General features: G+C 56.6%; 1 protein-coding gene across 3 annotated transcripts in view; it reads right to left on the bottom strand.

The window, feature by feature from the left end:
* Positions 1-15,631: 15,631 nt before the first annotated feature.
* The window catches only part of FBLN2 (fibulin 2), a 76,294-nt gene continuing 70,377 nt past the window's right edge, over positions 15,632-21,548 (bottom strand). For all 3 annotated transcript variants that reach the window (XM_060110646.1, XM_060110645.1, XM_060110644.1), the window contains 4 exons: positions 20,224-20,340; positions 19,442-19,570; positions 18,472-18,595; positions 15,632-16,468 (listed from right to left, as the gene is read on the bottom strand). In XM_060110646.1, coding sequence (XP_059966629.1) covers positions 16,111-16,468; positions 18,472-18,595; positions 19,442-19,570; positions 20,224-20,340 — 728 coding nt within the window. In that variant the 3' untranslated portion in view covers positions 15,632-16,110. The remainder of the gene's footprint in view (positions 16,469-18,471; positions 18,596-19,441; positions 19,571-20,223; positions 20,341-21,548) is intronic.

Below are 21,548 nucleotides of genomic sequence, written 5' to 3' on the forward strand. Positions count from 1 at the left end.
GTTCTACAGAGGCCCAGCACCGGCTTGTCAGGGAGAGAGGTGACCTCCCTGGGGGTGTGCAAGCAGGGCCTGGACAGCCACTGTGGGGAGGAGTGTCCAGAGCTGGGTGATAGGCTGGGGACAGGGGCCTTGAAGGCGGAGGCTCTCTGGAAGGGCAGGATAAGCTGTGGCCACAAAGCGGGCATCCTGGATTCCAGTCCCGTGTCAGCTGCAGGATGGCTGTGGCCGGGCTGTCAGGCAGTCTTGGCGGGACTCCCCGCCTCGTTCCTGGCGAGTAAAGTTGGGCAAACCACCCTCCCTCTCCACAAGCTTCAGCTTCTCATCTGAAGTGCAGGTCTCTCTCGGCTCTGTGCCCCCCAGTCATGACTGCGCTTGTCGTGACTGAGTATCACCGTGCAGCATTTACTAAGAGCCAGGTTCTGTGCTGGGGCCCTGCTGTGCATGACACATTTTGTCAGTTTTCTTGCACAAGCTTCCCCGCCACTGTTCTGCCATCATCCCCATCTTACAGTTGGGAGACTGAGGCTCAAAGAGTGTAAGCAGGTGGCCCCAGGCCACATAGCTAATTGGCCGAGGCACACAGGACGGCAAACAGACACTGTTACTGGGACCTACGCGCTCCTCGAGGTGGAACTCCGTTCCCACCTCATAGATGCAGATTCCAGTCTCCAGGGGGAGACTTACCTCAAGAGCTGGAGCCAGGACTGTAGCATGTGTCCCTGCTAGTTAGAAGGGAGGGGCTTGAGAAGAGAGTAGCAGGATGGGTGCAGAGAAGCGGAGAGGGAGGGGCCCAGTAGTCAGCCCTGGTTCCCAATGGGGGTCCCGAGAGCCCGCAAGGCGCTCAGATCCTGCCCAGCCTCCACAGTCCTTCCCAGTGGTGTTCTCTGTTGCCCCCATGTGGCCAAAGGAATCGACACGGCCCCTTGGAGACGGCTTTGGGGTCTTGGAGCCAGCTTGAGTGAGGACGGGGTGACTGGACTGGGCAGGAGGCCAGGGGGTCCTGGGGCATGGGGCACAGCCCTTTTCTGGAGTCTCACCCACCCCACTCCAGCCATACCGGCACATTCTTACTTCCTGGCTTTTGCTCTTGCAGATCCCTCTGCCTGGGACCCTTCCGGCCTTTCACACGGCAGCCACCTTCCCATCATCCAGGTGTCTGGTCCTGGGACACCTCTGCTCTCCAACCCAGGACCCCATGTTCTCTGTGCCCCAGACTCTGCTCTGTTGCCCCTCTTCATACTTGTCACCACCTGCCATCACATTCTAATTTTATTTGTTCACTGTCCCTTTCTCCAGCAAAATAATGTCAGCTCCAGTATCTGGCATACAGTAGGTTCTCAATGATGACTTTTGAACAAACAGCTGCATGAGCATTCCTGTCAAATGGCCATCGCAACCTGCTAACCCCCATTATGGGGCAGCTTTGAGTAAAATGGGGGCACTTCCTCACAGGTTTGGGCCCTATCTTCCCAAGGGTCCCAGCCCAAGGGTGCCAGCCCAGAGGCCTCCCAGGCCCTCCTGCCCCAGGACAACCCTGCAGAGAATTAGGGACAGCAGCTGGAACCCCTGAGGCTGTGCTTCTCCTGGCTGAGCCACTCCATCTGTCCACAGGAAGGAGTCTCCAGGAGCTGCTCCCCATCTCAGAGTCCACTGAAGGATCTGGAGCTGAGCACAGGAATCAAGAAACTCAGAGAAGAGCAAAGCAGAACCAGACATCCCCTCCCTCATTACAAGCATAGACCTTTGGTAATGTGGCCTGACAGACACAGTCATTCACTCAACAAGCAAATCTTCATGCCGAAAGGTCTGCAGAAGTGAACCTGGCCTGGATATTGTTTGCAGGAGAGGCATACGGGCTCAGCCCTGCTTCGTCCCACCCTCCTCCGTCTAGCCACGTGACCCTGGGCAAGTCCCTTATCCTCGCTGGCTTCAGCTCCTCTTAGGTACAGTGTGGGGCTAATGAGATGGTCACGAAGTTCCCTAGGACCCTGGCAGCCCCCATCTCATTGCCAATGATGCTGTCCCCATGCTGAATCTGTGCCTTTCACAAGAACCTGCCCCTGATGTGCTTTCCTGGTCCTGCAGCGACTGCCCATGGTGCCCTGATGCTCAGGGAATGGCATCTTCAGCAGGGGGCTGTGCCCAGGCGAGGCGGACAGCCAGTGGAAGTGAGGGCTGCCATCCACCTGCCCGGCGCCCTTCCAAGATGGCCTGACAGCAGCTGCCGTTGCCCTCTTCCAGGTGAATGGCCTGGCCTGTCCCAGGCCTCCCCATACAAGCCCCTCTCCTGCTGTGTGGCGGAACTAGAAGAGGCAGCCACCCACGTTTATTAAGCACCTACTGTGTGCCATGAGGCATCCTGGATGCGCCTCCTCAGTCCTACATGAGAGGCATCTGCATCCCATTTACGGGCGGGGAGACAGGTTCGGAGCACCCCACAACGTGCACACAGCACCCAGCTGGCCGGCATCTCCCAGGCCACGGTCTGGACGCCACACAGACTTCACCTTCTACAGCTCAACCTCCTAGGGCCTCTGGTCCTTTTCTTCCCAGCAACAGAAAAGTCTGGGCCAAATGTCTCGTGGACGCCCCCAGCCATCAGGGTTCACACAAACTGCGTCTCTCAGCTTCCTGACTCTGCACCTCCAACTGGGTCTCTGGGTTTCTGAGCCCATGAGTCAAACACGCTGTGATGAGTGATAATAATCCCCACTTCACAGAGATGGTGATGTGCAGCCATCTCTCAGGTGAGGAAACAAGGCACAGAGAAGTTAAGGGCTTGCCCACCGGCACTAGCTACTTAGTGGCAGAGTGGGGATTTGAAGCCCAGACATCCGGCTCCAGGCTCTGTGCTAAAATTTAGAGCGCATGGAGCCCAGAATTCTGGTGCTGGGATTTGGAAAACGCAGTATTACAGACACCAAAGAGACTGCAAGCTCTGTCATGGAACGTCTTTGAGAACTCAGCCTTCGGCTCTCCAGGAAAAACATCGGTGCCCAGAGATGTCTGCGCACCCGTGCCCTTTTGAGAAGTGGCCCAGGATGCCTTGAGGGGGCGGCTTCCACCACGGGCACCTGTCGGTGGGCGCTCAAGCGGGAGCCGCGGCGTGTTGGGGTCTGAGCCACCGGCCCACCTCCCCAGGCAGCGATGAGCAGCCAGACCAAGGGGTGAGGTGGGCGGTCCATCGCCTGGGCCTGGGGAGCAGCCGGGAGACCCGCAGCGCCGCAGCGCCCCCTGGCGGCATCTGGCGGTGCGGCTCCGACCTTCCTGCGGTACCCGGGGAGCCCAGCGGGGAGCCCAACGGGGCGCCAGGTGGCAGGGGAGCGGGGATGGGGCGCGGGGCGGCGGGAGGGAGCGACTCCGCACGGCCGGGACCTGCCACCTGTGCGAAGGGCGGCCCTTCCAGGGGGCCCGGGCTTCCTACCCCTCCAGACCGGGCAGCAACAGGACGGGAAGAGAGCGGCCACACCCCAGCCCGGGGTCAGGGACCTTCCGGCCGCGATTGGCCAGGAGGCAGAGGAGGGCTTCCTGCAGCGCCGGCGCCCTGACCTCTCAGGACGCGTCTTTGGTGGAACCTAGCGGGGACCCCCCCCCCCCCCCCCGCTCAGCATAACTGCATACTGCCCCGTAGGCCTGGGCACTGGGAGGGGGCTCAGCATCGATCTTCTCAAAGCAGAGCTGTGAGCTGATGGAAATGCCAGGGCTGGGGGTGCAGAGAAGGGCGGGGGACTTGCCTAAACACAGGGTTGGGTCCAGATGCCTTGGTTCCCTGGACCCCTGATCCTCCACCCTCCCCCCCGCCCCGTGACGTCTGCCCTTCCATCAAGTGTCTCACAAACTGATGGAGTGAACGGCAGGCTGGAGGGTGAGGAGGATGGCCGGCCTTGCCCCTAAACAAGCACAGACCTCAGGCAGCATTCTTCCCCGAAACCAGGCAGCGGGGGCCCCCAGAAGGCAGCCTTCCCTGGATCTAACAAAGGGAGGAGGATGCTCCCTCCGCTGGAGCCTCAGCCTCTGTTTCCATGGCAACCTCTCTTCCAGGACAAAGCGAAGACTCAGAATTACCCACATCACATTAGCAGGCTGTACCAGAGGGAGGGCCCAGGCCTTAGGGTACAGAGGAGAAACTGAGACCGAGAGAGGGGCTGCGCCATGCTCCGAGTCCACCCCCAGAGCCCCGAGTCGCCCCCATCGTACCACTCATCACACCACTGGGTCGGTCTAGCAGGGACCCCAGACGGTAATCACACAACTAAATATACAAAACATTACCAGTGCATGTGCTTTAAAGGTAAATTAAAAAGGCTAAGAAGACAAGGAATGCTAGGCAGTGGGGTCGGGGGTTTATTGAATATGTGGGGTCAGAGAAGACCTTTGTGGGGAGGTGACCATTGAGGAAAGACCCGCAAGAAGGGAGGACAGGAGTCTTATGAGTACCTGGGGAAGAGCAGCGCAAAGGCGGCGATGCACCAGGTGGGATGAGGACCAGCGAGGAGGACGTGGACGGGAGTGAAGGAGAAGAGGTCAGGTCGGGGGGCGGGGGGGGGGGGCGGGGCGCGCAGGAGCCGGAACGAGGACGGTCTCAACAGGCCACGGTAGGGAACGGACACTTATCCTGGGTGTGATGGCAAACCATGGGGGCGGGGAGGGCCTGAGAACAGGCCAGTTGCTTAACATAACTGCTCAGGCAGTGAGGAGAAAGGGTTGTGCAGACGGGAGGGCTGTGGCTCAGGGATGAGGCTGAGGCCACTGCCAGGACCCAGGTGAGAGATGCTGCCGGCTGGAGCAGGGCTGCTGACAGGACAGGAAGAGGAGCTGGCTGGGTTCTGAAGTGTTCTGAGGGTTAGGGGAGGCGGAGCACCCGGGGAAGAGGTCGGGTTCTGGAATGTTCTGAGGGTCCAGCGGGCAGGGCTCACTGATGGTTTGCATGTGGGGACTGACAGGAGTCCAGCCACTCCAGATTTCTAACCTGAGACGCCACCGCCGTGCACCCCCTGATCCAACTCTGGCTCACCTGCCCCTTCCCCCCAACCCTGTCCACTGTGACTTCTGGAACTCAGTTTGCAGCCAGAAAGCCCCCTAACACCACCTCTCCCTTGACTCCTTGAACATCTGAGCCACGGCCAGTGCCTGAGGACCCCTGCTGAGGAGGCTCCCTCTTCAACCCCGATGCCTGGAGGGATGGACGGGAAGGCGTTTGGCGAAGACCACGTGGATGGGGGAGGGGAGCTCCCCAAAAGAACATGGGGTTGGGGTGGCTGGTCCAACACGTAGGGAAGAGCCCCCCAGACAGACACAAACAGCCAGTGTCCCACGTTAACCAATGTGGATGTACACTGTCTGAGGGGCCCAAGGGGTGGCTGCTAAGATTTATGCCCATTGACAGTTGAGGAAACTGAAGCTCTCACCAATGCCCTAGCCAATGTCTCAGCTGGACCAGGCTGGTCTCAGCTCAGGCCCCCTCGCTCAGATGCTCCCCCCCACCACGGGAGTTCCCATCCCGCATCAGTGACGGGGGACCTGTGTTCACTCTGGGCCAATCTGTGAGGGCAGCCAGGATCTCAGAATGTCTCTGCTCTTCCTGACACCTCCTGGCCAGCTCCCGGCCCGCAGGCCTGGCCAGGCTCCCTGCAGGGATGGCCCAGCGTCAGCCCAAGGGCGTCAGCCCAGTGACCAGCTCTCAGGGTGGGGGCATCAAAGCATAAATCCTGACGTGGCTGACAGTGTCCCGGGGCAGGCGCAGAGACCCACTGTCCCCTTCCTGTCCCCGCCCTTCCTGGTGTGTTTCACAGGGTCAGAGTGGCTGGGGTAGGGAGGACAAGCACATAAACCTTGGCCCCAGCTGGGCCGGACCAGCCTTGAGCTTCCGACCTGATAAATGGACAGAGGAGAGGATAAGGTGTGGCCCAGCACTGACCTTTTAGGGCCGAGAGTGAAAGAACCACAAAGGGCTGAGCCCATGGGGGACCATCGGGGAGACCCCCCCCAAGGAGCATGCGGCGGGTGTGCAGCTCCCAGACCCCAGCCTCGGACCCCGCCCAACGCTGCCGTCACCACCAGCCAGCCCTGCTCCTCCTGGAGCTCCGGGCCCAGCCTAGACAGTTAAACCAACTCTGATTACCACCTGAATAGCTGGAGAGGACCCAGCCTTTCTCACAAGCAGCGCATGGGTGGGTGTGGGGGTGTGCAAACATGTTTGTTTATTCATTCAATAAACATTTATTAGTGCCTACTTTATGCTGTGCCTGGTGCTAAGTGCTGGGGAAACAGAGATCATGTTTATCTGGGTAAATCCTGACAAGGGCTGCCCCCAGGGCTGTGTGAAGGCGCTGGGGGGCAGAGCGGGACGTACCAGCTCTATGTGGGGTGGTCAGAGCAGAGGTCTGCAGGGTGAACGAGTCTGCCAGGCACTCCCAGCACAGGGAGCAGAATGGGCGGAGGCCTGGAGGTGTGAAGGCGCTCAAGGGAGCCAGGAAGGGCTAGTGCTGGGGTGGCTGGAGCACCAGGATGGACTGGGAGTGATACCAGGCCGCGGAACTTGGACTTGAAGCTGGGAAGGATGAGGAGTCGGGATGGGAATTGCACAGGAGAGGGGCCAACGCTGAGACCCCCCTTCTAGCTCGGCCTCAGGCATCTTCCTCTCCTGAAATGACAGGCAAGGACGCCGAGGTTCAGAAAGACCAGGAATCCTGCCCCTCATCATCCACGGCTGCACTCCCTGTGTGGCCTGGGCAAAATACTCAACCTCTCTGGGCCTCGGTTTCTGCATCTGTAAAATGGGGGTGATCACGGGAGGGAGGATGAGTTTGGTGACGCAAGAAGGCGACACGGAGCCCACCTGTCTCCCTCAGACGAGGCACGTCAGACCCCCCCCCCCAATACCACGTGCCACCCCTGGAAACACCTGAGCAAAATCCCCTCTGAGGGCCAGAATGACCAGGCTGAACATGGGGCTGTAGGTCAGGTGGCTGCCAGAACCCAAATACCAGAGAGAGACCCCCACACACACACACACGCACACGGGCCCCCCCACATCAGATGCACTCCACTGGTTCCTCCACACTCAGGCTCACTCACCCACAGACACAACCACTGACGCCCCATAGGCCCCCGATGCGAGGGAGAGTCTGTGCACACCTGCTGCCCCTTTTGCACCCAAGCGTGCAGATGCAGACGATAAATTATATGGTCAGCACCTTACACGGGGCACTCGCTGGTGTCGTCATTCCTCCTGGGAGGGGGTCGCAAACACTGTGTGTGTGCATGCATGTCTGCCTGTGCATGTGTGTGCACATTTGTGTGCACGTGTGTGTGCCAGAGGCACCTTTGGCAGTCTGAAGGACACTGTAGGTTTTTAACTGCCAATTAGATTGAAATTATAGTTATCAAAATACTAAAAAGAAGTCTATACTACGGCACAATGTGGGCCTGCTTCCTAACACGATTCAGCGGCAGGTGGTAATTTCAAAGTACTGACGAGACTAAGCGCTGTTTTGAGATTCCTGAGATGTGATGGCAACACAGCTAACGCTACTGCGGTTTGTTGCCTGCGCTCATAATGAAAGGAAACGCTTCATTTCCATTAGAGGTTAGTGACAAACAAAAGATGTCATATTTTGTGCATCTATATTCACGGACCCCTTGATTTCTGCTCCAGGACCGGGCCGGCACTCTGCCCAGCCCTGCCCGCCCAAGCGAGCACAGCTTCTCCCCGGTCTGCGCCTGCGCGGCCGCCAGCAGTTCCGCGCGCTACCGCCAGGTGTCGCCGCGGACCCCCCCACCTCCACCCCCGGCCCAGAAGAGCCCGCCCAAACCCAGACCTCGCCTCCAGCCTAGCCGACCTCCTGCCCTCGAAACCCCACTCTGCACCTCGAACTTCCGCTGTTCCCCCAGAGCCTCACACCTCCGTGCCTTTCTTCGTGCTGGTTCCTCTGCCCGTAATGCCTGCCCTGCTACTCCACCTGGGCAGTGAAAGCCCACTGGAAACAACACTTCCTCCAGGGAGCCTTCCCTGATGCCAGTGTAATAGCTCCTCTGAGTGTCCACAGCCCCCGTGGCTTCCTCATCATTGCAGTGACTGTCCAAATGGTTGTACCTGTTTCTGTCCAAACCCCACCAGACTGTGAGTTTCCAGAGGCTAGTTAGGGCAACTCAGCGATTTTTTTATTTTTCTGAGCAGTTTTAGGTTCACAGAAATATCGTGTGGGAAGTGCAGAGTTCCCACATACCCCCTACCTGCACACATGTACAGTCTGCCTAACCATCGGCATCCCCCATCACACAGCTGCATTTGTTACAACTGATGAGCCCTGCTGCACTGTTAGTAATAAAAATCCATCATTTATATGAGGGTTCACTCTTGGTGGTTCACATCCTATGGGTTTAGAAAACGTATAATGACATCTGTCCACCATTATAATATCATAAAGAATAGTTTCACTCTGGTCTCCACTTATTCATCCCTCATCCCTCCCTCCCCCCAAACTCCTAGCGACTACTCCTCTTTTTACTGTTTCCATAGTTCTGGCTTTTCTAGAATGTCATAAAAGTTGGAATCGTACAGTTTTCAGCGTTTTCAGATTGGCTTCTTTCACTTACTAATAGGCATTTATGGTTCCTCCTGTCTTTTCATGACTTGATAGCTCATTTCTTCTTAGTGCTGAAAAAATCCCATTGTCTGGAGGTACCACAGTTTATTTATCCATTCACCTACTGAAGGACATCTTGGTTGTTTCCTAGTTTTGGCGAATATGAATAAAGCTGCTATAAACATCCATGTTCTCATTTTTGGGTGCACGTAAGTTTTCAGCTCATTTGGGTAAATACCAACGATGGGAACTGCTGAACTGTATGTTAAAGAGTATTTTTAATTTTGTAAGAAACTTCCAAGTATCTTCCAGAGTAGCTGTACAATTTTGTGTTCTCACCAGCAGTGAATGAGAGGGCCTGCTGATCCACTTCCTCACCAGAATTTGGTGTTATCAGCATTCAAGATTTTGGCCATTCTAATAGGTGTGCGGTGATATTTCCTTGTTTTAATCTATAATTCCCTAATGACATATGATGTGGAGCATCTTTGCACCTGCTTGTTTGCCATCTGTAGATCTTCTCTGGTGAAGTGTGTGTTCAGATCTTTTGCCCATTTTAAAATTAGGTTATTCACTTTCTTATTGTTGAATTTTGAGTTCTTTGTGTTTTTTAGATAACTGCCCTTTGTCATCTGTGTCTTTTGCAAGTGTTTTGTCCCTTGTCCTCCCATTCCCTTGAGCCATGAGCTGTTGCAGTCAGAAAGATCTGGGTTTGAGTCTCTGTATGACCTTGGGCAAGTCACATGCTCTCTCTGAGCCTCAGTTTCCACTTCTGTAGAACGGGAACAGAAGCCCTCCCTCACAGGTCACAGTGGGATGAAAAGCAATCTTAGTGATGCAGAGCCCCGAGCACAGCGGCTGAACCCCTGTGGTGTCTCCCGGTAGATGCTGGTGGAGCCCAGGCATGTCAGTTCTCTGGGTGGCACCATTTGCCCCCAGTTCCACCATTAAAGCACCTGGCCATCAATGGTGGTCCCATCCATGGCAGGGCAGGCCAGGCGAGGTCAGTAAATCCACTTGCCAGGAAGATTCTTATGGGTGGGAATTCTTGGTCCCACAGAAAGGGCAGAGGGGCAGAGCCCAGGAGACCTCAGCACTGGGGCCACGGACACACCTGCTGTTCAAGGGAGGGGTGATCATGCTGCCAAAGTCAGGGCGCCACTCAGGCCTATGTCCCCTCGAGGACCGCTCCTCGCTCCGCGTCTGGTGCCCTCACCATCTGGCCTCCCCCAGACCTCCAGCCTCCGCTCCCACTACAGCCTTCCCTCCAGCCACACTGGGCCATGGTCAGGGTCTCTCGTGCGCCGCCATGAGGTACCACGGCCCTCCCGGCCACCAGAAACGCCTTCCTTCATCCCACCTGTCCAAATCCATCCCTCTCCATTGGTCATAGGTAGAGCTCCTGGGCTGGGCTGCAGCCACGAGGGGGCACCATTGCCCGGCTCATGTGCCTGGAACGCCCAGCCTGTTGCAAAGAACCTCCTCCACCCCACTGGCTTGCAGAAGAGCAGGAGGGGACAACGCCTGCCTCACAAAATCATGGAACGTGGACAAGACAGAAACTCCAGGGCCCCATTCCATGTCCAGCGGACCTTCTGGACCCAACTTGCACACCTCCCGTGACGGGGCGCTCACCATCTCCAGCCAGGCTGTCACTGCTTTGCCATGGTCTGTTTCACAGGGGCCATGAGGTTCTAAGGGGCCATGGGGGCTACCGAATCGACACATTTTAAAAGAATAGCTTTACCTGGGGAAACCACAGGAAGGAAGAGGCCTGGGGTTTCCAGAAAAGCTGAAAACCTACAAGTTTGGGTGAAAATTCTCCATGTTTACATGTTGGCTCAAAACTTTTCTAAACACTGTGCCAGCCATGCAATGGAGCCCACGGGCCCTCAGCTCGCCGGGAGGGGCCCTGATGTTGGGGGAGCTCAGTGACTTGGATGAAGCAAGCCTGGGCACCCACGTACAATGCTCAGAACCACCACTGCCCACCTCCCCGCACACAGGCCAATGGCCCTGCCCGCTCCTCCGCTTGGCATGTGTCAGCAAGTGAGACCACCCATGGGACACAGGGCACAGGAGGCTGACTGGTGCCGCCTTTCTGGAGGGCAGCCTGGGAGGCATCACAGGGTTTACTGTAGGGGGGCACCCCAAGGAGGGCTCTGCAGCAACAGACCAGACCCACAGTGACAATGATACAAGTTTAAAGCGGTGCAAAGCAATTAAGAGACTGAATGACACCTATAACAAGACCATTACAGAACGAAAAATACTACCAAAAAAAAACAAGACCTATAACAAGACCATTACAGAACGAAAAATACTACCAAAAAAAAAAAAAAAAGCCCCCTACAGGGCTTGCCCTCATGCCTACCATCTACTCTCCAGACTGCAGCCAGAGGGATGTTTGTAAACTGCAAAGGTGGCCCCCCAGTGCTTCAACAGACCCCCACTGCCCTGAGAATTAATTAGGGTCGCACCTGAGGTCTGCTGTGACTCCGCCCACCGCCCCCCACCCTCCAACCACGCCCCTCACTCCTCACGTCTCCAGCACACCAGCCCTCTTCCCCAGCTCAGAAGCTTTGCACGTGCCATTCCCTTTGCCCGGCACACCCTTCCTCACTTGTTACTGCATTCTGTTGGACTTTGCCTGTTGCATCTGACAGAAAACAATCAAGCTAGCTTACACAAAAGAGAAGGTAAAGGCAGAAAATTCAAAGGTCGGGTGGCCTCAGGCCTGGTAGGTTTCAGAGCTCAGGCTCTGCGGTTGCGCTGCCACCTCCAGGGCTCCACCCAGCCTTCAGTCTCAGCTTTCACCCGCTGCCACGTGGAGGTGGCCGCTCCAGGCCCGACAGCCCCTCAGGTTCAAGGCCAGGGGTCAAGAGAACCACCTCCATCTCAGTATATCCGCAAAGACCTCGGGTACATCCGGGGCCCATCCTGGAACCAATCACAGTGTCGGGAAACACGGGTGTGATCGGCTCAGGACCATCACATATGAACTCCACTGTGCAGGAGGGAAAATTCCCAAACAGACTGAATCTGTTATCAGCCTGGCAGCCAGCAAAGGAGGCGAGGGCAGCTCCTGCGGGGGCACCTGCTGCCTGGTGGTGGTGAGGGAAGGTGGCTAACAGCAGTCTCTTCAGGCACAACAGCGCTGGCTCTTACTGAAAGGGCCGGCCCCCTCCGCACCTCCAGAGGGTCTCCTCCATTTTGAGGACCCCGGGTTTCCACACCAGCCCTTAACGTCCCATGGCAGCCCTTGGCTGAGCAGTCAAACGCCCCTGGATCTCTGTGACTCTCACACGCAGGTCTTCAGCCTGCCACACAGCTCGGTCTGCCCTTCCACTGCAGGGGCCAGGTGCCTCTTTGGGAGCTGCCACCGAGGGCCCCTGCCTCTCACCCTTAGCCAATACCTGCCTGTTAACCGCTCCAACTTTCTCACTGTCCCTCTGCAGGGCAATACAGCTTAGCGGCAACCAGCCAATTCTGCTGTTATATTTTTCAAATGCTTGCATCGTTGCATCTGTTGCAGCATCCCCTCCACCAGGACATGTTCCCGGGTCACCACTGGTAAAATCATTAGCAATTGTGCTGCTCCCTTGTGTCAGGGAATCGGTGTGCCCCAACTACCAACCAGCTCCAATAAAAACTCTGGACACCAAAGGCTCAGAGGAGCTTCCCTGGTGGGCAATGCTCATACATGAAGGCTGGGAGGAGGTCATGCCACCTGAGACTCCATGGAGAGGGCACAGCCAGAAGCTGTGTTAGGACGCCTCCTGGACCCTGCCCTATGCGTCTCTTCCCTCGGCTGATTTGGATGTGTATCCTTTTGCTATAATAAAACCGTAAAAATAAGTATAGCACTTTTCCGAGTTCTGTGAGTCATTCTAGTGAATTATTCAACCTGAGGGTGGTCATGGAATCAGCAGCCAGCCGATCTGAAGTGAGCGCGGTCCTTGGAAATTGCAGGTGGTCTGAAGTAAGACGTGATGGTTAACTTTATGTACCAACTTGATCGGATCATGGGGTGCCCAGATACTTGGTTAAACATTATTTCTGAGTGTATCTGTGAGTGTGTTTCTGGAAGAAATTAGCGTTTGAATTGGTGGATTCAGTCAAGTAGCCAGGCCTCTTCAGTGTGGATGGGCATCATCCAGTCTGTTGAGGGTCTGAATAGAACAAAGCGACAGAGGAAGGCAGAATTCAGCCCTTCCTGCTGACTGTTTGAGCTGGGACACTGATCTTCTGCCCTCGGTGCTCCTGGTGCTCAGGCCTTCAGACTTACACTGAATCACTCCACCAGCTTTCCTGGGTCAGATCGTGGGACTTCTCGGCTTCCATAACTGAGCAAGCCAATTCCTTATTTTATCTACCTATCTATCTACCTATCTATCTATCTACATACACACACACACATATGCATATATATACACTATTGGTTCTGTTTCTCTAGAGAACACTGACTGATACATAAGGGCAGCTGTGAGAGGATTATTTCCTCAAACTGTGCAATTTGCCAAACGTGGATTTGGGACCAGAAGCTTTCCATTTGAGAGACAACTACTGGCTGGCTACTTTGATTGAGACTCCTCATGTCTGAAGACCATAAAATAATCTTGAAACCTGAAATACCCATAATGTCTTGGGTGATGTCAGAGAAACACTAAAAGGGAGGGCAGTGTCCGGAAGAGTTCCATAACAAAATGGAAATGGTTTGTGCAGGAAGATGCTCCAAGCGGAATGAGATGAGGTACTCAGCAGAATCACAGGCAGGCAGATTTCTCACCTACAGCCGACTTTGGAAGCACATGAGGCTCTAACCGAGGAGCTGCCAGGTCCTACAGTCACTTGCATGGCGCCCTGTGAAAGCTCTTGACTGACAATGGCATATGGACAACAGCCTGTTTGGAAGGCTGCCCCTCGGCTGGAAGAAGGTATAAACAAACGAGCTTGGTGGGCTGAACTGCATGCTGTTTGCCCCCACGTTTGGCTTTTCATTGACTTACAGGTGGTGGCCAATGGCCTGGCCCTACAGTCAGGCAGAGGGCAATGAAAACCTGGCCTATTACAGGGATGTCCATATGGGCACACCCTATGGGAATCACCATGGGGACTGGAGAGGTGCCTTAAAGTGGGACACACCGACGCCCTTCAGATGAACCCCCTTCTGGGATCAGAAAGTGATTGGAATTCGCAAGGAGGTACCCTGGGGTGCTCCTTGGAGGTGGCCACCTGGGTCCATGGAGTAAGTGGGCATTTGGGGGCCGCAGCAACACAGGGATGGGTTGAACGTAGACAGACTCCTCTCACACCCCCTGAGACACAATATGTCAACAGAATTGTTGTACCAACTAGAGATATGGACATCATAGGCAGCTATGGGGTAGAATCCCCGGGGGGAAGGCCTGCCCATAGCTGGCCGGATGGACTGATTATGGAGGCCCCAGGAGCCTACAAACGGGTCCTGACAGGAAGAGACATCTACTCTGGAAGGGGCTTTGCACATCCAGCCCAGTGGTAGATGCAAATGCTCAAGATACTACAAGAGTGTGGGCACGAGAGACAGTGTGCCAGTTTGGACCACCAAATCACGTCTTCAAACCGAGGATCACACGTTACACCCCACAGTGTCAACAGCAGGCAGAGAGACCTCCTCCTTGGAATGATGTTGAGGCAGAGAGTTAGAATGGCATCTGACACCAGTCGTCTAACATGGGGCGGGGAAGATAAAGACGCAAAGGGCTGGCTTTCAAGCCTTCCTGAGTATGTGTTCACCCTCAACACCAGGAAGCCAAGGCAGGCCCCCACTAGAAAGATTCCTCTGCTTTTCTAGGTGATCTGGGATGGGGGGTGGGGGTAGGATTCTGTTGTGACCGCACAATTCTTCACACAGGGGGAGGATGCTGGCATGACACCATCTCAGCTTTCTTTTTTTGTATCTGATGCAGCTGTCCCAGGAGCAAGGCTGCAACTGTGCATGCAGGAAGCAGGGCTGATTCCTAAGCAAGAAACCATAACTAGACTTTTAAACCTTGGTGTCAGAATTCCTAAGGGCCTGATGGGGTGGACAATGCCTTCACCCCATCTGGCAAAGTCAGGGTTGCAGCTGTGTGTCGCCCGCTGGTTGAGACGGCCCCCTGGTTAACTCTACCTATAGGAACGGAGTGAGCCGGGGGCCGGGGGGGAGGTGCTCGCTGGACGAGCATTGCTGCCTTTCATCTAGACCAGCACGATGGCCAAACCTAACATCCATTCCCAACGTGGAAGAACTGGGGTACAAATGGAGAGACAGGGAATCGTAGCTGAGGGGAAAGGAAGAATGGGTTACGCAACAACTACGTTTGTCCAGGACATTAATATCTCATGAGGCTTGGAGAAACAGGCAATACCATCTCTCAGCTCCATTATACCAGACAGCTGAAAGGGTGAAGCCGAGCTCACTCCTGCCTTTGGAACCTGACAAAGTGAAATGGACGCTGCAAACCTGAGTGGCCTTGTCCTGGAAGATATATAGTCACATGAGAGACGATTCGCTGGATGAACTGCTAATGACTGGCTGGCACTCCAGTCTCATTTTGCAGGTTACTCCTACCTTCCGTGATATGTCCCCATAGCCCTGGCACCACTGGTGAAGCTATAATACCGACAATGGCCAAATACACTGGGACACGGAGTTACAGCCTCAGCAGGATGGAACACCAATGGGAAACGGCTGGCCCGAGAGAGACCTGGATTTACCTAACCGTTAGCTCATTTCTATGCTAAGCAGCTTCACACACGTTCGTCATTACGTGCGAAGAACGGTCGGTCAGGAAGTGAGAAAAGTACCACTAAATGTAGATGTCCAGTTTCTGGACAGTGTCCAAAGTGACAAGCCAGGTGAGGCCCACATTTGGAGGAGAGGAGGGAAGAGGGAAACGCAGGCGGAGGAGAAGTAGGATCAGAAGCGAGCACGCTCCCACTTCCATCCTTTCGGCAACCCAAGGTGAGGCCCAAGGCAGGGCCCCAAGACACGCAGGCACTGCACAAAAGGAAGCGGATTTTCTGTTTTCACTTTTTTACTTTATAACCCTTTTGTACTATTTGAATATATATATATTTGCAATATACATGTACTACTTTTATAATTAAACAAAAACACTTAAAAACTATTTTTTAAAAAAAGTGAAGAGCTAATCACAGTGGAACATGAAACAGAATATCATCACTGGGGACAGGTCACCCAGCTGAGTCCAAAATCTCCAACGTGGTCGCTGATTCCAGTCTTGGTCACGTCCAGCCTCGGATCCTCCGACCCCATCCACGGGGCACCAGCAGTGGCCTGCGCAAAACTCCCTCCAGGGGCACAGGAGAGGCCGAAACGCGAGGAACAAGTCAGCAAAATTAAGTTAATTTACAGGGTCAGAGTAAACTGGCCCCAGCGCCCGCCCCCGACGCGGCCGGCAGGGAGCACGGAAAGACGCGTGCGCCGGACCAGCGGGGGATCGGGGGTCTCTACGCGCTCGTCCGCGGCCGCGCCTCACAGGGCAAAGGTGGTGAAGAAGATGTGCATCTTGGCCAGGAAGGTGGTGACGGAGCCCTGCCGCCAGAGCTTCATCTCCACGTCCAGGGCGAAGTCCCGCGGCTCGCGCACGGACCGCTGGAGGAAGACGACGCCCGTGTAGGCGTTGAGGCGGCGCGTGCCGAAGTAGCCCTCCTCGTTGCCCTTGGTGATGGTCAGCGCGATGGTGTCGCCGGCGAAGGCGGGCACCGGGCTGATGCGGAAGATGTGCGCCGGCACCAGCAGCCCGGTCTGGAAGTTGAGCCGGTAGTACGTGATGCGCGCCGGCGCGTTCTGGCACTCCATGAAGTCGTGGCACAGCGCGCGCTCGCACTTCCTGCGGGCGCACGCGGGGGCGTCAGCGGCGGGCTCGCTCCCACCCAACACTCACCCAGCCCGACCGGGCGCAGGCCTGGGCGCCGGCCCCCAGCCCAGCTCCGCCCTCGGCAGCCTCGCAGCCCCTGCCGGGTCACGTGACCCCCCTGGACCTCAGCTTCCTCGTAGGACGGGTTAATGGCCTTGCGGTTTCGCTGGTGGGAAGGGGTGAGGTTATAAACATGCGGCTCTCAGCACAGCGCCAGGTAGCCTGTTAGCAGCTCGCTCTCGTCCCGGTGCTCCTTCCTACCTTCCTTCCTTCTTACCTCCCTGCCTGCATTTCTTCCCCCGCACACTGCCTGTTTGCATGGATTCCCTGGCCACGGTGTTTTTACTCTTGTCATCTTTTCTCAGATTCCCTTTTCTTCCATAATTGACTCTCCTTCAGAGCCATTTCCTCTTCTGACGGGATGGCCTGCCCTTTCCCCTCCCCGAGGATCAGAGAGCTCCGAGTCACACCGGCCCCAGAGGACGCCGGGAACTCAGCCACGCTACAGGACCGTGATGACAGAACCTGCACCAAGCCCCACGGGGCCCAAGGCCTCGATTTCTAAGCTCAGCAACAATCTGGTCTCTTCTGGGTGCAACGAGACACTGTCACCTCCATCACTAAATCCCTGTCTCAAAGCTCAGTGCTTCCAAAATGTGTACCAGGGCTCAGCAGGTCTAGAGGATGTTCTGAGCAGAGTTCCCCAGCTGGGGGACCACAGGGCACAGCCACGCAGGGTTGGGGTATGACGTCGCCAACACATGGCACTAATGCAGCACCAGGCCGTGCCATACACTGTGTAAACTCATGACAAGTTTTCACTCATGCCGTGCTGACACCCACCCTGGGGCTGGCACTACCATCACCCATGTTGCAGGCGGAGCAGCTGAGACCCAGGGAAGGGAGGTCACCTGCCCAGGGCCACCCAGACACACTCACCCAAGCGTCCCAAAATACCTGCACATAGACACTCCCCGGCACCGTGTGTATTAGCAAGCACGTCACAGGGTCAGCAGGGCAGCCGGCAAGTAAATCACGAGCGCATACATGCTAAGAAGAGCCACCCCAGGCGGGCTGCACACACAGACGCAAAAGACGGCGACCAAGCACAGAAAGCAAGCTTCGAACAACCGAGCACGTCCACGTGACAGCACCACGCAGAGAAAAGAAGATGGACACTCCAGCAAGTACTCTACGGAAATGTATGTTTAGTAAGGAAAGGACAGGAGATACGGCGAAACACCAAGAGGCATCACTAGGCAGTGTGGTCACCAGCCTGCGAGAGGGCCCCTCCTGTCAGTCACACTTTGAATGTTGCCTCCCAGGGTACCCCGTGCAGTGCTGGACTGTGTGGCCAGGGGCAGAAGTGATGATATGTCACTTTTAGGATTAGGTTAGGTTACAAAGGACCATCACTTGCCTTCTTGATGACCCATGCTGGGGGAGCTCCGGCCCCATGGAGAGGCCACATGGTGAGGCGCTGAGGCCTCCCGCCCAGAGCCATGAGGGGGCAGCGGGATCCTGCAGCCCCGGTCAAGCGTTCAGAGGACCCAGACCTATGCGACCCTTAGCCAGGACCACCCAGCTAAGCGGCCCCATGGCTCGTGACCCTCCAAAACTGTGTGAGATGATAACTACTTGTCACGTTAAGATGCGAAGTGCTGGAAAAAACTTGTTACACAGCAAAAGATAACGTGTGTGTGTGTGTGTGTGTGTGTGTGTGTGTGTGTGTGTGTGTGTTTGAGAGAAGAGAAGATTTTTTTTGTGAGTCTTCTTCCTTTCATACTCTATGCTCCAAGCTTTCTGCAAGGTGCTCTTTTGTACCATTTATGGTCATCAGACCACAGACCTGGCAGTGGGGCCTGTGAAGAGCAGGAGGTGGTGAAGGCATGCGCCACCGGTCACCTGGCCTCCGCCCTGGGCAGTGTGGATTGGTGCAGGGTCCCCGGGCCCGAGGCCGGGGTCGGGGCACTCACGTTTCAGAGACTCGGACGTAGTTTGGAGGACACTCGAAACGCAGGCAGCGGAAGCTGCCCTGGATGTTATGGCAGGTCTCAGCCTCAGAGCAGTTGTGGGTGCCCAGGGCACACTCGTCCAGGTCTGGGGGAGCAGAGGAGGGCGATGGGAGGGATGCCCAGAGCTGGAGACCCTCGTCCGAGCCACCCCAGCCCGCCCCAGGGGCCTGGGTCTCAGAGCAGCCCGTCCTGTGGGCGCACAGCTCACATGCCACCCGAGCGTCACATACTTCCGTCTCTTCCACTCTGTACAGTAGCCAATGGCCTGGGAGCCTCTGTGCTGCCAGCACAGGCCATTCCCCAGGCCCCGCGCCAGGATGGCCAGGGAGGAGGGGTCGGGGGAGATGTCCTGAACGCGAACGGGTTTCCGGCCTGAAGCGCTTTCAAAAGCAAAATCACTGCGGCAGCTGAGCTGTCCGAGAAGCCCATGCTGTGTCCCCACCATCAAGCAGAACAGGGCCTCAGGCTCAAAACTGAAATCACGCTCTAGGCACATATATTCATTATTCCCACACAGCTGTTTACGGGTAAGATCCTCACCTTTTACGGAGTCCAGACTGGTTACTTTTTAAATTAAAAAGCAGATAGCTCTGCAGCCAGGAAGCCTTGGCCAGCTTCTGGGACCCCTGAGGCTTTTCTTGTATAGGCTGGGTAGGTCTCCTGTCTCCCACAGGACCCCCGTCCCGCTCGCAGGGCAGGGCCCAGAGCAGAGTCCAAGCCTTGAAGGCTCTAAGCTGGGTCAAGCAGCAGAAAGACCGCCACCTGCCTCATCCCAGGCGCAGACCTCGGTGAACACGGCCACCAGTGGCATCGGCCATTCTCTGCCTATGCACTTGGTGTCAGAGCTCTGGGAGCACAGCCAGCTGCATGAGGCTTTCTGGGCCTGCTCGGAGGCTGCCTGAGGCCCCGGTGGGGCGGACCCCTCACTCACCCTTGCAGGACCTCCCGTTGGCCGTCATGGTGTAGCCGCGCTCTGGGCACACGCACTGGTAGCTCCCTGGCACGTTGAGGCAGCGGAAGGTGCAGAGAATGCCGGCGCCCTGAGCACACTCGTCAATGTCTGCCGGAGAGAGTGTCCGCCCCCGTGAGCCCGGGTCATCCCGCCACAGCCGTGGAGGCCGGGGGCCCATCTTACAGATGAGGACGACAGGGCTGAGAGAGGAAGAGAGCTGCCCGAGGCCACAGAGCACCCGGGACCCGCACTCCAGGGCCTGCTTCCCGGGGCCGCTCCATACGTGCTATGCCAGCTGAGGGCCAATCAGGTACCAGACAGGGCGTGGACAAGGTACAGCTGACCCCTGAACAACACAGGTTTGAACTGCACAGGTCCACTGACACGAGGACCGTTTTCAATAAATACTACAGTACGACGCAATCTGTCCTTGGTTCAACCACATGTGCGGAACCGCGGATACAGAGAGCCGACTGTAAAGTTATATGTGGATTTTTGACTATCGGGGAGGGGAGGCCCTAACCCCCGTGTAATTCAAGGGTCAACTGTAATTAACTTAATCCTTCATCCCACTGAGATCAGATGTGGGAAGCATTTGTCCAAGGTGGCACAGCCAGGAAACGCCCGGCTGGTACTCAAGCTCTGATACGACGCTAAGGCCTCTGTCTGCTGTGTGTCCCCAGCCCGGTGGGGACTCCAGGAGCCTAGCACACGGGAAGTGGTGTCTCTCAGGAAGGGGGCCCTGGGCAGAGGAAAGGTACCTGTGCAGGTATGCCCGTCCTCGGCCAGCTGGTAGCCCTGACGGCAGTAGCACTGGTAGGAGCCGTAGATGTTGGCGCACTCCTGGCTGCAGCGCTGGGCCTCACACTCATTCACGTCTGCAGACAGACCAGCCGGAGGTCACTGAGGTATCCTCCCAGCCCAGAGGGCCAAGGTCCGGCTCACCTGGAGCCTTATCTTGAGAGACCATCAGTTCCACCCTCCCTTCGGGCCAACGGAGAACCAGAGGCCCAGAAAAAGGCAAGGGGCCTGCCTGAGACATGCGGTGAGGCAGGGGCAGCAATGTAGTATAGCTTGCTGGTGCAGTCCCGGCCTACTGCCTGGAGGAAGCAGCCACAGGTGGGGCTCAGATCCCCGCACAGGGAGCTAGATGCTGCCCTACTGAGGGTCCACAGCACTGGGCAGAGATGGCTCTGGGAGATGTCACCTAGATGCTAACAAGGACCTGCCCTTGACCCCCAGGGCCAGCCCTGCTTGGGGGTGGGGGAGGGGTGAGAGCCGGCCTGCGAGGCAGCGGGTGAGCTGTGTGAGTGGAGGACGGGTGAGATGGGGCATCTGCTGGACTCGAAGCTCCTTGTGGGCAGGGACTTGTCTCTCATTCATCCAACTAAGACCTGCCGGGCTCCGACAAGCGCCAGGCCTGTGCTGAGCGTGGGGACACGGCCACGAGCAAGACGGACAACCACCTCCCGTCGTGGAGCTGATGTTCACGCGTGTGCCGGGGAAGAAGTGGGGGGATTAAATGGGTGGAACACCTAGGACGGCAGAAGGTGGCGCGTGCTACGGGAAAAGAGCAGAGAAAGGGCAGGGGTGCATCCGGGAGGGCTGCAAGTGTTAGAGTCGTGCGGGCATCTGGGGAAGCGTTCCAGGCAGGGGGCACGGTGAAAGCACCGGCCCTGAGGTGAGGGTGCGCCCTGTGCACGCACAGAAGAGGAGAAGGCCGGTGTGGTCAGAGCAGAGTGTGGGGAGGGGGTCAGCTCGCACGTGGCCTTGAGGCCACTGTCTGACGCATGATCCTCGGGACCTCACAACATACACAGCTTTCACACAAAATGATGGAAGGCGTGAATGAATGAATGAGTGGCTTCTCTCCTCTACCAGGCTCTGAGCTCCCGGGGGCCAGAGGCCACGCAGGTTCCATCTCTGAGTCTCTACCGTCCAGCCACAGATGGAGCTGGAGAGAAGTGGCCTGAAGTAGGGATGGTGGGGGGAAGGCAGAGGGCCAAGAAGTGAACGAATGAACTACACCTGGGGCGGGAGTGATGCTCCATCCCCACAGTTGTCTGCAGCCAGCCTGGCCGGGGGG

This window comes from Mesoplodon densirostris, chromosome 10 (genome assembly GCF_025265405.1).
Source record: "Mesoplodon densirostris isolate mMesDen1 chromosome 10, mMesDen1 primary haplotype, whole genome shotgun sequence".
Classification (NCBI taxonomy): domain Eukaryota; kingdom Metazoa; phylum Chordata; class Mammalia; order Artiodactyla; family Ziphiidae; genus Mesoplodon; species Mesoplodon densirostris.